The sequence below is a fragment of the Melanotaenia boesemani genome, chromosome 2 (assembly GCF_017639745.1).
Source record: "Melanotaenia boesemani isolate fMelBoe1 chromosome 2, fMelBoe1.pri, whole genome shotgun sequence".
Taxonomy (NCBI): domain Eukaryota; kingdom Metazoa; phylum Chordata; class Actinopteri; order Atheriniformes; family Melanotaeniidae; genus Melanotaenia; species Melanotaenia boesemani.
Genome location: NC_055683.1, coordinates 29,098,960 through 29,114,537, shown reverse-complemented (window position 1 = coordinate 29,114,537; position 15,578 = coordinate 29,098,960). Strand labels below are relative to the sequence as shown.

Below are 15,578 nucleotides of genomic sequence, written 5' to 3'. Positions count from 1 at the left end.
TCACATTCTTTATATGTAAGTAACAACATAGAAGTTGTATTCACCTCAGCAGAATAGCTCATATGAAACCAACATTGCTGTGAATCAGTGGTATTGCAACGGAAAGCAGCAATAAAAACTATGATCATACATGTAAAAACTCCTCTTAATTTGATTCCTGAGGACACAGTGTGAGTTTTCCTGTCATTGTTATTTAGTGCAACAAAATTTCGACACTCATGCTGTTTCTTGTGGATTTGTGTGTAAGTAAAATTCCAAACAGCTTGTTTTGATCAGCTTCTTCTTTTTTTTTCTTTTTTTTTGTGTGGTTTCATGCTGCACTCATCAGTGAGTGGAGCTATGTGACCCAGTGAGGGTTAATATGAGCAGCACTTTGTTCCCTCCTCCATGACGTTGACTGTGCACTCACACATTCTAACACACTTATACACAAAGTTTCCTCACTGAAGCCAGCAGACAGGCAGAGACACAGCAAACAGTCAGAGCCGGGTCTTTTTTCCCTCTCCGTGATCCCCACTGGCCTCATCACTCCATGGGACTCCAGACCTGGCCACCAAGCAAACCATCGCTGTCCTCCATGGCCTGCCTTGATGTGGAGACCCCTTCAATCTGCAGGGGTAAATTCAAATCAGGTGCTTCATCTTTCTGTAACTTATTTCTAATTTCTCATTTTGATTTTCTATTGCATTTACATCAGTATTGCACACCCCCACCCTTTTTTTCTTCCTTATACTTGTTCAGTTATACTGATACTTCTTGAAGCACACAGGTCGTGGTAAAAAAAAAAAAAAAAGGCAGCTTCATGACAACACTTATTCTTACAGGGACTAAATTTTTCACTAGACTTTTTATGTTAAAGGGACTGCTGTCCGCTTTTCTTCTGCTGACAGCTGTTCAGCTTTTTTACATTTCTTCTGTTTTATGTTAGCTCTCTTTGGATTGCTATTTTATTTTTTTTTGTCATGTGAGATATGCATGAATTCATTCCTGTAATTTATGTGCACACAATAAGCTTCTTTCAACTGAAGTGCAATAGTCAGATATGCTGCTGATCAAGACTCAGATCATTATTTGCATATTTTTAATCTTCTATGTTTGCATTCAGAATACTTTCTTTAAACTAGGGCTTGTGTAATAAAAAAGAGAGCAGGCTTGTTACTGGTGTTCAGGTCCGAGATGAAAGATCCAAGTTCCCTTATAGCACCTGCAAGTTAATATTGAAGCTTTTGTCTTATCTAACCTCTGTGGTGAGATGCAAGGTATGTGACAATGGGTTGGTTTTTTTTGTTTGTTTGTTTTTTTTGTTTGTTTTGTTTTGTTTTGTTTTTTTAATATATATATATATATATATAAATATATATATAAATTACAGTATTTGTAATAAAAATATATAGTAAATATAAATTCCTTTCCATAGGAGCCATCACATAAATAAATAAAAACAAAAAAAGATTAAAGTTCTGTGTTTTTAATAAATATTTAAGACATGACAATGTCTGTGTGCTTCACACAAAGTTGGACAACATACCCACTCATTGGGACTGAAGCTAATTAATTTACTTGTTGATTTGAATGTGGATCTATTTCTTAGGTTATTTTAGACAAAAAGTTTGTAGCCGATCCTAGTCAGTGATAGCTGACTGTATCATCTCATCTCTGTTTCTTTTTACACTATAACAGAATATTTCAGTTCATTTTAATCTAGGTTGACTTTTAACATCATATACATTTTTTTGCTAAATTAATACTGTCCAATGAGTTGTGCTTCAGTATATCTCTGGTTATGAATGCCTCCAGCTTTTCTAAAATGTTTATAGTCTCAGGATTTATAACAGCAGAAGTCAACATAACCCAGTGTCAGTCTGTTTCTAAACTAAATTCAGCTTTGTCTGGCAAGCACCAGTTTTTATTTGTACTATTTCATGGAAAAACAAAAGTCAAATAAAGTAAAATGACTGATGGGAGACCTCCAGGGATGATTTGCTGAGAACAACATTGGTCTGAGATTAGAGATTACATCAGTAGACAAGGATTCCAGCTGAGCCCCCTCTCTGTGTTTCTCCATAACCTCTGTTTACGCTTTGCTGGTGAGCAGGAGTACTGAGCCAGTTTGCATCACAGAAAGGTTAGCCAGGGTTCAGACTGAGCACAAGATGACACAAAGTGATGAGGACCCTGGGCATGAGCTGCACCCCCATAGTGATTCTCAAATTAAACCCTGCATTCTCTCCTGGTGCTGGAAGGCAGCTTTTTATATTATTGACATGTAGTAGTATGCACTCATAAATTTTCTTGCTCGTGGCATTCTTTCCAAGTCACAGTGGATATAAATATTGAAACAAACCAATAGTTATTTTTTTATAATCTGATATGATCAGTCTCAGGCTGAACATAACCCCCCATGGCCTGAGTTTGTAATAGGAAACACAGCGGGTGGAGCAGGCACACTATGTTCTCTGTTGTGGAGTTGATGGGCTACTGTGAGAGTGGACTCGGCCTTCCACCCTTTGCCGGCTCTTGTCACTCTGTGTTCCCTTGCCCACCAGCTGAAGCCCATGAGCATCCTCTTGATTCCTCATACAACTGGAGATCCCACCCCCTTAACTGCCCCCAAATTTCATGGTTCCCAGGCCTTGTTCTCACAGCTGCCTGGTTTATTTTTGCTCGAGTGAGTCACAGAGGCCTATTCGGACACAGCGCCTTTCCCAAGAGAGTTGGGCAGGTCTGTATTTGTGTGTGAGTGGGAGCTGTTTCCCTCAAGCCTCTGAGTAAATCGAGCTAAGTTGACTGCACTTCACTACAGTGGTTATGATAAGGACTTCTTGTACCTCACGCCACTGCCTCATTCATTACAATCACCTATTGCCTTCTCCAGAAAATTTTTTTTCTCTGCACTAGGCTATGTTTTTCTACTAAAGCAACATGCCCACGCTCACTTGTTTATAAATGTTTAAACTAGGATCTTACTAGAGTTTACATTTTTGGAAAAGGAAAAAAAAAAAACAGAGAACTATCCAAGTGCTGTATGTGAAGCACAGATGCAAAACTCAACAATTTCTTCTGGAAGATAGTCATGCCTTTGATGTTTCACACTAACATAACCAATTGCTGTTCATCCATCCAGAGCAAGATTATGCTATAAAAACAATTTATTAAATGGACACGAATGACTTGACTAAAACCAGATTTTCTTATTTTTGTGACAGCAGCCCTGACATTAATCCTTCTTGTATATGTCTGTATCCTGCTCTGGAGTTACCTTTTTCTCATTGCATTTGCAACCCACAGAGATATTGCCTGTCATCAGGAAGGATCTCAGTCAATCACACCTTTCAAGGCAAACTGCGGTACTCCTGACAACTCCAAGTCAAACCATACAGGAAGTGAATAAAATCTTTGTGGTGGTGACCAGGATTTACTGTTATACCTTCAGGGTAGCATGTTGATGGAGAAATAATGACTATTTTTGTTTCATTTGAAGGGTTGCAGGTTTCATAGTTTAAAACCAGAGATGATTGTGTGGTGACTCACATGAGTTGGTTCTGAATGGTAAATGTTTAACTCTGACCTCTGTGTCTCTCTGTTTTCTCATAGTCCTCCAGCTCTGTCTACAGCAGAGGAGAACTCGGGAGCAGCTTGTGGATCAAGGTATCATGCCACGTGAGTATTACTATTCCAGGTACAGCTCTAATGAATTTCCTGCTAATCATTTTTATCAGTTGGCTGCAGCTATAAGATAAGAAAAAGAAATTCTTCCATTATAAAAGCAAAATGAAACAAAACGTATATAAAGTGTAATACAATAGTTGTTTCGTTGTACTAATAAACTTTTAAAAAATTATCATTTAACCTGAAAAGACAAACTCTTCTTTTTTACCATCCTTTAGTGTTGCAAAACGGGAGCAGATTCAGTCCTTTTACTCTTTTCCTTGAGTGAGCATTTTGTCTAAGAGCACAACCAATAAAAGACAAGCTGAAAGTGTGACAAAATCCTGCTGGTATCTGGAAAGCTAGTGAGAGAAAAAGACATACCTCGGTGTCTTACCCTGCTCTGTCCTGAGAAGATTCCCGTGGACATGTTTTCTGCTCCTTTCTGGCTCCACACAGCCACATGAGTCAGCTACTGGGTCCTCAGTGGAGGTCATTCGCCCTCTTTGTTGGCCTAACCAACCGTGGCCTGGACACAAACCTCCCAGGACATTCTCCACTATGTACTCTGCTGCTCCTACACTTATAGGCTCGTGATAGGTATGCAGTGAACTTAAAGTAATAAGCAAGAATGTTTTGCTATACTCCTCTGACACACTCCTTAGAGTGCCCAATGGATGGTGTATCCCTAAACTAAACAAGAGCCAAAGTCAAAGGTGACTAGTTGATGAGGCAGACCTCAGCTGACGCAGGATGAGTTTATTCTGAGTGATCAAAGAGTAATTTGCCGCAGAATGGAAAAATCTTTTGAGTCAGTAGAGGTTATCCTTCCTGTTGGACTCCTCCTGTTTGTGAATCAAACTTTTTTGCAGACCAGCAAAGACAAAAATATGACCAGTATAAGTACAATGCAAATGAAGTTAATCGCTTATGTGAACATTCTTGCATAAATTAGAGATTGATGCATTACAGAGATTTTAACTTGTACCTTTTTTTACTTATACCTTAGAAGAAACTATTTGATAACTTTAAGCTACTCAAATACAATAAGTCTAGCTGGAAATGTGTGTTTTCGGCATTTTTGCATTTGTAGGAATATGTATCAGTATGTTATTCATTATGGCTTATAACTATAAACAAAGAAAAAACCTTTTCAACTCTAAAAATTGAAAAGAGGTGGAAATGATTGATGATAAAATACAGCTTTTTAATCTCTTAAAAGAAAAACAGAAAGAAAGAACCTAAAAGAAAACCTACTGATTTATATTTTCCCAGCTTTGAAAACACCTGCTGCCTTTCATGAGAAGATTCGCAGCCTGGAGAGAGCCAGGGTAAGACACAAACTCGTGTTTTCAACTTTAACATTGTCCAAGAAAGTGTTGGTCTTCCTTCAAGTTATGCCACCATAAAATTTTGATGAAACTTGTGTTTTTCAACAGACTGGGAATTTTTTAAAACACAAACTCTGCAGCAGGCCAGAGCGCTCTGAGCTGGTCCGTTTACACATCCTGGAAGGTAATCCTTAAGTGTGCACTCAGTGGTTAACGAGTTTTGGGTGAGGAGGAGAGTGAGGTAGCTATCCAACTGTCTTCACTTATTATTACTTGTTCAACAGTCTGTCCAGATAAATAGTTTGGAGGTTTACCAACTGTTTGAGTGGTGAACCTCTCAAACAGGTTCACCTCTGCATGAGATGCTGGCGAAATCATAAGTGAACATCATCTTTGTGTTTATCAGAAACACAGGTGGAGCCCTCCCTGCAGGCCACACAGATAAAGCTGAAAAGAGCCAGACTGGCTGATGATCTCAATGAGAAAATCGCCCAGCGGCCTGGACCTATGGAGCTGGTAGAGAAGAAAATCCTGCCGGTTGACTCCAATGTGGAAAAGCTCATAGATGGTAGATGTTCATCAGCTTATTTATTAAAAAATTACAGTGTTAACCAGAAGGTTGGCTCAAGTCAGCATGTCAATAGATACCCTTTTACCAGTATTTAGTGATATTTTGGCTGTAGATTCACAAATGCATCTATACATTGTGGCTATCAATTAAAAATGCCAAAAGTTCAGTCTCACAGTTACTTCATTCTCATTTTTTTGTTATCCTTAAAATATTTGATAATAAATGCTCTCTTTTTACTGATGCTGATCCTGCAGGTGGTAAGACCAATCAGTCAAATCCCTCAGATGTTTATAACTTTGATGAGGACAGCAGTGATACATCATCACCACAACTTCCTGCCAGCCAAGAATCTCCCTGCTCCATGCTGGCCTCTCCACAGGAGTCTGGAGGGACTGAGGCCACATATGCTTCTTCTAACTTGAACACCCCCATACAGGTACAACAGATATTATTAATCGATCGTTGGTTAAAAGATGATTATATGGTTGGGTGGACCAACTATTCCTGATAATTAAATGACTAATCAATACATTTTCATGCTTTAATAATCAATTTTAGTTTATAATTTCATTTTCATTTGTGTGAAAAATAAGATTTTATTGCTAAATTAGACTCAGTCAACTATATACACAATGTACAAACATATTGAATTTTCTCAGTGTTTCTCAAGCTGTTTTGGTTATGTTATCCCAACTGAGGAGCCTATCTTTCATGGAATGATAGTTAACAGACATAGCAGCTTTTCTGTACTAAATTAGCTCTGTCGTTGCTTTTCCCAGCAGTCCTCAACACTCAGCGCACAGTCTGCAGCAGATGTAGTCAACCTTGTACAAACCACCGAGCGGCAGAGCAACCAGCAGCCACGTCAGCCCAACAATGCTGTTGTGCCCAGCACTTCTTCAGGGCCAGTTCTTGTGAAGGTGACTCCTCCAAGCAATAGCTAATTCATTCAAAAGGTTTCTTAAACTTAGAGAACAAATAGTCTTTTGCTCATCTTTTTCATAGTCAGCTGCTATGACACTGACCTTTTCTACTCTCTGTCTCCGATCAGTTCAATCTATGTTTTGCGTTTTTGCATGTTTTCTTTGGACAGAGTCTTTTTGTCATACTGACAGTCACATTAGTTTAAGGGTGAATGAAAAGTCAGGGTTCAGCCAAGTAAAAGGCAGATCAGAGAGCAGAACACTCAAGATATTTTACACATCTTGCGACTTAAATCTGTGCCAGCAACAGTTTGTCTTCCATAAGGGTCAAATAACAGGCTAGTCATCCATGTTAAGGGTCTGTAAAATCTAAGCCATCAAAGAACAGGAGTAAAGCAATAATTCATGCATTTGTCATAATCCAGTTATAGTGTGTGCATAAAATAAACTCCCCTCTTTGGAATATGATATAGGCATTAATTTGACATATTGGAAGATTCATGCTTGTTTAACACGGCCTGAGTTTCTGGTTTCAGAGCTGCCTGTTGCTGAACCTGTTGCTCCTATGCCAAGCCATTTTCATGCATTTAACATGCTGTACTTTCAGGTGGTAAAACAATAAGGCTCATATTTACACTCTCCGTTTCCTCATCCTGTCGTTCTCATCAGGTGTCAGAACAATGTTCCATCTTAATGCTTGAAGCTATAAAAAGGCGGTATCAGTTCCAAGTCTTGCAGTGTTGGTACTGGCAAATGCAAAGTGTTGTCCTCAATAAAATGGACTGAGCTCACTGACAGAGATTGAATATCATCCAGATGTTTTTCTCCAGTTTTACATGCTACTCTTCTGTGATGTGCTCTGCAGCAAAGCTTGGCGAAGCTACCTGCTGACAAAAGCCGCAGCAAAAAGAGCAAAGAGCCCAAACCACAGGTGAAAAAGTTGAAGTACCATCAGTACATTCCACCCGACCAAAAGCAAGAGCTCAGTGAGTTGCCAATGGACTCCTCTTATGCTCGCCTCCTGCAACAACAGCAGCAGTTCCTGCAGCTCCAGATTCTAAGTCAGCAACAGCAGCAATACAACCACCAGGGCATCGTACCAGCCACTCTAAAGTATGGCACTAGTGATCAACACATGCTGTCCTTCACCACAGACAGATTTATAATCCTCCACATAGTTAAGATCATCCAAAAGTGGATATATTAACTTTCTCTACAGATCTCTATATAGGGTTTTTTTTGTTGTTGTTTGTTTGTTTTAATAAATCACATCAACACTATGTTTCACCATTTGCAAGGTTATCAGTCTTAATTGTTTAACAACAGCTGTTTTCTGTCTTAATTACTTAGCATTTCCTCCCCAAAGCTTCCTACACAGTAGCAACTCATTGTGAAAAATGGATGACTTATTTTCTTTCACGTCTCCACTCCCTTCTCTTCTTGTCTTATAACAACAGATCAACAACTGAGGCACAAACCAGCTGTTCTGTTCTTCTGAGAGGAAACACTCCGTCTGCTCCGGTGCAGCTCCACCACACTCAGACAAATCACAAACCAAATCATTTACCAGCTAATCTGGATGAGATGAAGGTGACGCATTCCTGCCTGGTCACAGTCTGATTATAACAACTACATGAATGCTGCAGCGGTAAACAAACATTTTGAGAAGTGACTCATAATCTGTTGTCTTTACAGGTTGCTGAGCTGAAAATGGAACTGAAACTCCGATTTTTGCCTGTTTCTGGGACTAAAACAGATCTTATAGAGCGGCTAAAGTTGTTTCAGGAGAGCTCTAACATCCATAGTGTTCCTGCCATGGAGACAGCAGCATCTCATTCTGAAAACACAAAGCTAACTCCTCCTGTTTCTGTCATAGCTTTTGAAGTGTCACATCTGGGAATAGAGGACAGTAATATAGCAGACAGCCCAGCAAAGCTGCTTTTTGATTCTCAAAGTCATACTGCTCCATACATAAGCCCCCCACACAGAGCATCACACGAACAACGTCTCACAGAGACAAAGTCCAATGAGAAGGACTCTGAAAAGGACAAGCGTCTGCATGAGAAGGAGCAACAGATTGAGGAGCTGAAGAGAAAGCTGGAGTATGAGCAGAAATTGGTGGAGGAACTGAAAATGCAACTGGAGGTGGAGAAAAGAAGTCAGCAGGGGGACTCTCCACCTCAACTTAGTCCCCTGGTTGAAGTCCAGGTTAAAGAGGAAAACAAGACGCTGTCAAACTGCACAATGTCCTGCAGCTCTCCTGGTTTGTCAGTATTGGTCAAACAGGAAGAATCTGCAGATCAAAACCATGTTACCAGTCCAAATAAATTCATCGTCAGTCACCAGACCATCACAGAGCCTGAAACCCTGCAGTCTCTCCAGGCTGGATCTCAGAACCTCCTGCCCACATCTCTTCCTGCCACTGTGAAGCTCCCTGCCAAAAACATTGAATTACGCACTACTGTTAGCGGCGCAGCCCCAGGCCACATACAGACCTCTGGACAGGTGCCACAGAAAATAAAGGTCTCAGCAGCAAAACAGCAACAATGCAGCACTCAAACACAGCAACTGACAAAGGTAAGAAAGCACTCAGCATCTGCATGAACTGCCTATATCTGTCTCCTTACTTTGTGGCCATTTTAGACAAATACATCTGATATGACATGCACATCTGGAATCTTCTTTTTTTTTGGAGGGGGGGGAGTAAATACAGAGTAAGTTTCACCTCACAAATGTGGTGCCATGTTTTCAATGGCACTGCCCAAAGTATAACATACCACATTTAACAATCATTTCTGTTCTGTGGGTAACGTGTCTTACTTGTTGCCTCAGTTATAACAGGCCTTAGCTGAGTGATGAAATCTTTTCCTACTTGCATCAAAAGAGGTAAAAATATGGTTATGCAAAACATAGGTGAGTGAAGGGTGACCAAACTGGCCTCACTGCCCTGTGTTGGTCCTCTGCTTTAAGCCCTATATGCATGCAGAATCAAACACAGTGTTCATGAGTTACACAGCACAGCACTGCTAATTTTACCATCCGATTCACACTTGTTTGGCCAGTTACACAAAAATAGTACTTCTAAATAAAACATTTTATTGACACTGATCATCTAATTTCTTCATTTTTCTCTGCAGACATGGAGTGTGAATACCAACACACAAAACTCTCTAAATACATTCCCAGTGAGTGGATGCACCGCAGTAGCCTCCACTAATAACGCTGTACCAAAAGGACCAAGAAAAAAGGTAGAACATTTTTATCTTTACTGCTTTTGTTTTTTCACTTTAGGAAATGTTACAAGTGCATACTAATTTTTGTAGGTGAAGAAGCTATTTAATAAAAAGTCATATCAAATGCTTCCTGTTTTCATTTGATTTGAGGGCCTCTTTTCTTTTTGCCTGTTAAACAGTCTCCCTGTTTCAGCCCAACTCCTGTGATTTTACAGCAGACAGAATTCACAAACCATGCGTCAAAAAGTAAAGATCCACCCCGCTATGAGGACGCAGTTAAACAGGCACGCAGCATGTCATCAGCTGCTCAGGTAAACCTGAACAAAAATTCAGATATATACTTTAAAACTGTTTTAAATAAGACCTCTTATGATGTTTTATTTCTATGCAGGGTCCCACTGCAGCTAGCCAGCAGATGGATGACCTGTTTGACGTGTTGATTGAAAGTGGTGGTGAGGAATATTTATTTTGGCACTAGTAACTTGGAAGATAAAGCCCTAATGATGTATTTACTCTTGCTATTTGTGCATTTGCTTTTTCAGAGATCTCCCCTTTCATCAGGCAGGACCCTCCTAGTTTGGACAAACCTCTCCCTGTGACAGCCAGTGTAACCACCCTTCCCATCAACACAGTTTTGTCCCGGCCACCACCCTTAATACAGGTGGCCCAGCTTCCTGCTGCACTGCTCAACCCTGCGAACAGCTTGGCAGCCTTGACCTCTGACAACCAGCTGGGAACCCTTCTGGATGGCACTCTAGTCACTGACACTGAGCCACAGGAACTAAAGCTGATGGAGGAATTAATTTCACCTGTGATCGTTATGGACGTGGACTTGAATGAAAACATGCCACCCTCTGCTCTGAATATGCAAAATACCACCACCACAGACAGTATGGATTGGCTGGACCTTACTCTGTCTGTGCCAGCAGAGGGTGTTAATCCTTTGGACATATCAGTGCCAGTAGGTGTCTTCTCCTCAGACTTCCTGGACTCTAATGAAATACACCTATGGGACTGAGTCTTGCTAAGGTGATTTTTTATTTTTTATTTTATTTTTTTTAATCTGTAAGGTAATTCATTCCTATTTCATTTTTACGTGTCCATGAGACAGTAAGGGCTGTTGGGCATTTTCATGACTCTGTTCTGCTTTTTGCCCATATATTTCAGCTCAATAATAATCTGATCATGCAATGTGAGCTTAGTTAGTTAGTTTAGTTATTTCTTTTTTTAATTTTTAAACACTGATTATATATAGGGTATAGAGTTGATGTAGATAAACGGTACTGGCAGGTTAAACTAAAAGTAGATTTAATTTCTAAGAATTCCATCTGAAATTATTTTATTGATTTATGAGTCTGCTTGTACTTAATCAGTTACACTCTGTGTGATGCAGCAGGCAGGACAAAAAAGATGTGCTAATCCTTTTTGAGGATGGACATTCACTGCTTATAGCCAAAGGTTGTTTATTGCCCTGTCTTATAATGATTAATGCTATCATAACAGACTATAAACACACAACGCCCTCATGTTCCTGATGTGTATGCAAACCTAAATCAGACATTTAATGGAAGCTGGAGAATGAATTTGACAACACAAGAGACCCAAAAGCAGAAGGCATAGCATCATCGACCAAACCAGTCCTTGTTGTTTCTTTCTTTCTTTCTTTCTTTCTTTCTTTCTTTCTTTCTTTCTTTCTTTCTTTCTTTCTTTCTTTCTTTTCCGTAGCCGAAGCCTCTAAGAGAATCTTTACCAACAGTTAAAAGAAACTTCTTACAAAAGTAATCTGTTGTGCAGTATTTACCTTTATTTGTTTCATTAAAGTAATCTTTTTTTTTTTTTTGCAGTTTACTCAGTAAGTGTACACATCTCATGATTTCTTTGCACAGTTATGGAGTTTCAGCCAAGTTACAGACTCAACCTAGACACAATGATAACATCAACACACTCAGATAACTTCATATATTATTGTATTTTAGTGACATCTGCTGGCTGGTTGACTTAAATTAGCTTCAGTTCAGGACTACAATGGTTTTTCTGTTATAGCAAAGGTCAAATTACATAACTGAGAAAAGTAATAACACTTATAGTCAAAGAAAACAAAGTGTACAGTGTAATGTAGGCAGTGCTCTGTATGTGTTTGGGTGTAAAATACAGTCAGTCTTTTTCTTTTTTTTCTGTCTTTTTTAAATAATCGTTTTTTTAACGTTGAAAAAAAAAATGTCTCTTTTTTGCCTTTGGAGTTACGTGCAGGAGTGAGAAATAGCTCCTCTTTTCTTTACGAGAATAGTTTATATGCTCTTCACACAAGGTATATTTGTTACTTTTTTTATACAAACATAGATTCAGCTGTTTTATAAATGCAACAACTATTTCAGATTTCACATTTTTCCTTTAGGTACAGATATACACATTTATTAGGTTGTCAATAAAAAAAAGATGCACAAGAAAATTTGTAAATTTTTGTAAACAAGTTAGAACAATTTAGGAAACACACACACACAATCATACTTTCTTTTTCTCACACACATACAGTATCTCACAGAAGTGAATACACCCCTCGCATTTTTGCAAATATTTCATTATATCTTATCATGGAAGACCACTATAGAAATGAAACTTTGATTTACAGGACACCAAACTATAAAAACTAAACTTTGATATTCTGTCAAAGTTTAATTTCTATGGTGTTGTCCCATGAAAAGATATAATGAAATATTAGCAAAAATGTGAAGGGTGTACTCACTTCTGCGAGATACTGTACACAAAAGCACTAAGCACACATAGAGCTCACACCCCCCCCCCCCCCCCCCCCCCCCCCCCCCCAACCACATTTTAAACAGTCTCTAACACAGTAAGTCTATAAAAATAACAACATAAACAGGTATATGTCTTGGCACAGATGAACCAGGTGAGGAAACAGTATCTTAAGGGTTCCTTAGGGATCCATTTACATCGAGAGCCACCACAGAGGCATGACCACAGAGGTCATCGCCACAGAAACTGCCCAGACCAGAGCAGACAGGGCCCAGACAGTAACCATAAAGCTGCCGTGCAGGGCCCCAGCCACCCAGATTATCACATCAATAGGAGAACTAAATGCCAAGCTCAGTTTCAGTATAATACACATTTACATACAGGCAAACATTACATGTCTCTGTTTACACATGCCCAGTTTAAATCACTAAAATATCATCCAAGTGCCCAAGCTGACAAGCATCGGTACTTACTCACTAATATTCAGTGCACTCTGCAATGAAGGATGATACCAAAGAAACTCTTTCGCAGTCTCAGCAGTGCTCAGTTGTTACATCATCATTAAATGTATTTCTGTTGTCTTCTCAGTGCAAACTTCAATCTCTCACCCACTGCTTCACTCTCAGAGTTTTTTTATTGTAACGATAGATGTCCGACACTTTGGACATCTGTGCGTGGTGGACTTGAACCTGTCCATGCAAAAAGGAAGGAGGCAACAACCAGCCACACAGCTGCAAAAGAAGAAACAGGAAGAAAAAAATGAAAGTAAGGCTGGAAGTAGCTACACAAACAAAACAGGTGCAACAAGGCCTGATCATATCTGTAAGCAAATATATCACCAAACAAAGGGGAGTGGAAGAGCTCTTACCCTATCAAAGCTGTCATAAAACACACCATCCATGTCACGCTGCTAACAGAAGTACAAATCTCTGTTGTGATGAACTGCCGGCACTCTGGGCACTGTGTCCTGGTTGGACTTGATGGAAGATTCTCCACGTCCAGGATCACTGCAGGGGCTGCAGATGGAGACATGTGCAAGTCGAAAATGTTTTAGTCCTGTACATGCACCAAATTCAAAGCATTTTAGTCTTTGTCATCCCAAATGTTTTTGATGAGTTCAGAATGATATAAATGAAGGGAACAATACATTATCAGCCTTTTTATCCTGTTTTCATCAAATGTGACAGCCATTAAGTGCATTTCGTAGAAGAATACTCACAAAAGTGAAGCAGTAATCTACAAAGTTACAGTGAGTTTATATGGATTGCTGGCTCACCGGGGTAGGCAGGAGGAGCCTCAACAAAGAAAACATTTGAGGCAGGAGCAGGAACACGAGGGCGTCCATCTTGACTGGAGGCAGAGGTAATCTCTGACAAAGAGAAAAAAACGTGGTTACAAGACAGAGTAATATAGGATGGAGTAACGATCTGCTAGAGTAAAGGTTTTTGACTAACTTTTTGAATTTTTGTCTTTGGCTTTCATAACGTTTTCGTAGCATTTTTGGAGTTCAGTCTTCCTTTCAGTGAGCTCTTTGAGTTTGTCACAAATTTCTTTAATTTCTTGCCTAGTGGCTGCTGCTTCCTCTGTAAATAAACAAAGCAGAATACAGAAAATACACACAGGTCATACATAAATTGTAAGAGAGCATATAAATTAGGTCAAGCTTAATATTCATTGCATTAGCTAAGGTTTCTTATGTCACCTGTTTCTCCAAATTCAGCACGATCCCTCAACTCCTGAAATATACACAGAATTTTCTTCCTCTCTTCAAGTTGTTGCCCCTTGAGTGAAATGTGTTTCAGCTCTTCAGATATTTTCTTCACCTCCATTTCTGAAGAAGTCATGATGGCAGCTGAAAAGGAAAAAAAGTCCAGCAAAGCCTTTGATTGTTTTCAGACTGCTAAGCTTCATATTTTAGAGCATGTGTTTACTGCGTGTTTATCCTTGTTTGGCGTGAGACATTTATGCAAACACACCTAAAGCACTAGTGATACTGTGGGTAAATAATTCTGCAGAATGTGAGGACAAGAATTTGAAACTTTACTTAACAGACTAATATTTACTCATTCATAGCCATCATGTGGCCCTTTCATCGCTCCAGAAGCTGGGTGGGCTCATAAGATGTGGAATTGCACACAGTTATAGTTATTCTTGTCTTGAGATGTGACCACCAAAATTCAATGGTTTCTAAACGTTTTTTTTTTTTACATAAGACACAAGGTTAAATACTGTGAAGATTAATTAACAGGATATGTGGTTTTTTGGTTTTTCAAATACCAAAATTATAAACACCCTTAATTATTAAATGCACTTGATGCAACATACTTAATCACTTAATCCCTGCCAATATTTTAAGAAAAGAAACTAAAGTAAATTAAGAATTGCTCACAATAAGGTCCACAATATTTGTTCTTTGTCTACAAGGATATCTAGAGACTACAAAGTTTATTTCCAGGGTAACAAAATATCTTTTTCTATGCCTGAGTAAATGCCTGTTTTGTTTCTCCCCCATTTGGCAGAAAATAAAACAATTCTTATAAAACCAGGCTAAAATGATACCATACACACAGATCCTGATGATGACCTGACCATGACGACAAGATATTTCAACACTGATGTTGCACTTAAACACATTTGTGGTCTGGTTTTGTGAACATTAGGATCTAAACTATCCAGAATCTTTAAACAGCAGCTGGAAATAAACAACATGTTGCTGCATTATTATTTTTCCAGTCAGTAATTTTTTCAAAAAGGCTTCAAAGGTCCATCCATCCAATTTTTTTTAGAGTTATACTTATTTAGATATATTATGCTCTATGATCTCCATTTAAATTAAGCAGCAAAAACATTAAAAAACAATAGCAGACTTGTCGTGCTGTCACGAAACAGGAGAAATAAAATTCACAACTACCACAAACCACTAGCGGTAAAATAAGAGAAATAATGTACTCATCAACAACTCCAATACTTCAACAAATAACTTAATAAAGCTGCTTAAAAACGGCATACTGAAGACAAAATTTCTGCATTACCTAACTCTCTCAGTTGCTCCTAGCGTGTCACTCACACCCATGCATGTGACATTCATACAAGCTGAACAAGTGAACAGTGTTCAAGC

At 39.0% G+C, this 15,578-nt stretch overlaps 2 protein-coding genes across 6 annotated transcripts; one reads left to right on the top strand and one right to left on the bottom strand.

Moving 5' to 3' along the window:
* The first annotated feature begins 424 nt into the window (after positions 1 to 424).
* mrtfbb (myocardin related transcription factor Bb) lies at positions 425 to 12,254 on the top strand. Of its 5 annotated transcripts, none has more exons than XM_041977360.1 (14): positions 425 to 617; positions 3,595 to 3,660; positions 4,924 to 4,979; positions 5,088 to 5,163; positions 5,386 to 5,547; positions 5,805 to 5,986; positions 6,330 to 6,470; positions 7,339 to 7,586; positions 7,931 to 8,063; positions 8,169 to 9,050; positions 9,611 to 9,721; positions 9,886 to 10,017; positions 10,098 to 10,158; positions 10,249 to 12,254. In XM_041977360.1, exons 1-14 carry the CDS (start codon positions 533 to 535, stop codon positions 10,722 to 10,724), a joined length of 2,811 nt encoding a protein of 936 aa, XP_041833294.1. In that variant the 5' UTR covers positions 425 to 532; the 3' UTR covers positions 10,725 to 12,254. The 5 variants fall into 5 exon arrangements, with proteins under 5 accessions (XP_041833294.1, XP_041833285.1, XP_041833277.1 ...); XM_041977351.1 differs by having other exon boundaries at positions 425 to 632; positions 3,595 to 3,648; XM_041977343.1 differs by having other exon boundaries at positions 425 to 632; positions 6,333 to 6,470.
* Positions 12,255 to 12,394: 140 nt separating this feature from the next.
* Positions 12,395 to 15,509, bottom strand: LOC121631717. The gene is made up of 6 exons (XM_041972754.1): positions 15,493 to 15,509; positions 14,163 to 14,312; positions 13,915 to 14,043; positions 13,737 to 13,829; positions 13,329 to 13,476; positions 12,395 to 13,191 (listed from the first exon to the last, which is right to left on the bottom strand). The coding sequence occupies exons 2-6, from the start codon at positions 14,302 to 14,304 to the stop codon at positions 13,083 to 13,085; spliced, it is 621 nt and encodes a 206-aa protein (XP_041828688.1). The 5' UTR covers positions 14,305 to 14,312; positions 15,493 to 15,509; the 3' UTR covers positions 12,395 to 13,082.
* Positions 15,510 to 15,578: the final 69 nt, after the last annotated feature.

What these genes read in the sequence shown, in the direction of transcription:
- mrtfbb (XM_041977336.1), top strand. Translation starts at nt 533, where the DNA reads ATGGGACTCCAGACCTGGCCACCAAGCAAACCATCGCTGTCCTCCATG. An exon ending in CAGGGGTAAATTCAAATCAG is followed by an intron (nt 633 to 3,594) that starts GTGCTTCATCTT and finishes GTTTTCTCATAG; the next exon opens with TCCTCCAGCTCTGTCTACAG. An exon ending in CTAATCTGGATGAGATGAAG is followed by an intron (nt 8,064 to 8,168) that starts GTGACGCATTCC and finishes TTGTCTTTACAG; the next exon opens with GTTGCTGAGCTGAAAATGGA.
- LOC121631717 (XM_041972754.1), bottom strand. Translation starts at nt 14,304, where the DNA reads ATGACTTCTTCAGAAATGGAGGTGAAGAAAATATCTGAAGAGCTGAAA. An exon ending in GGCTCCTCCTGCCTACCCCG is followed by an intron (nt 13,477 to 13,736) that starts GTGAGCCAGCAA and finishes CTCCATCTGCAG; the next exon opens with CCCCTGCAGTGATCCTGGAC. An exon ending in TTTATGACAGCTTTGATAGG is followed by an intron (nt 13,192 to 13,328) that starts GTAAGAGCTCTT and finishes CTTCTTTTGCAG; the next exon opens with CTGTGTGGCTGGTTGTTGCC.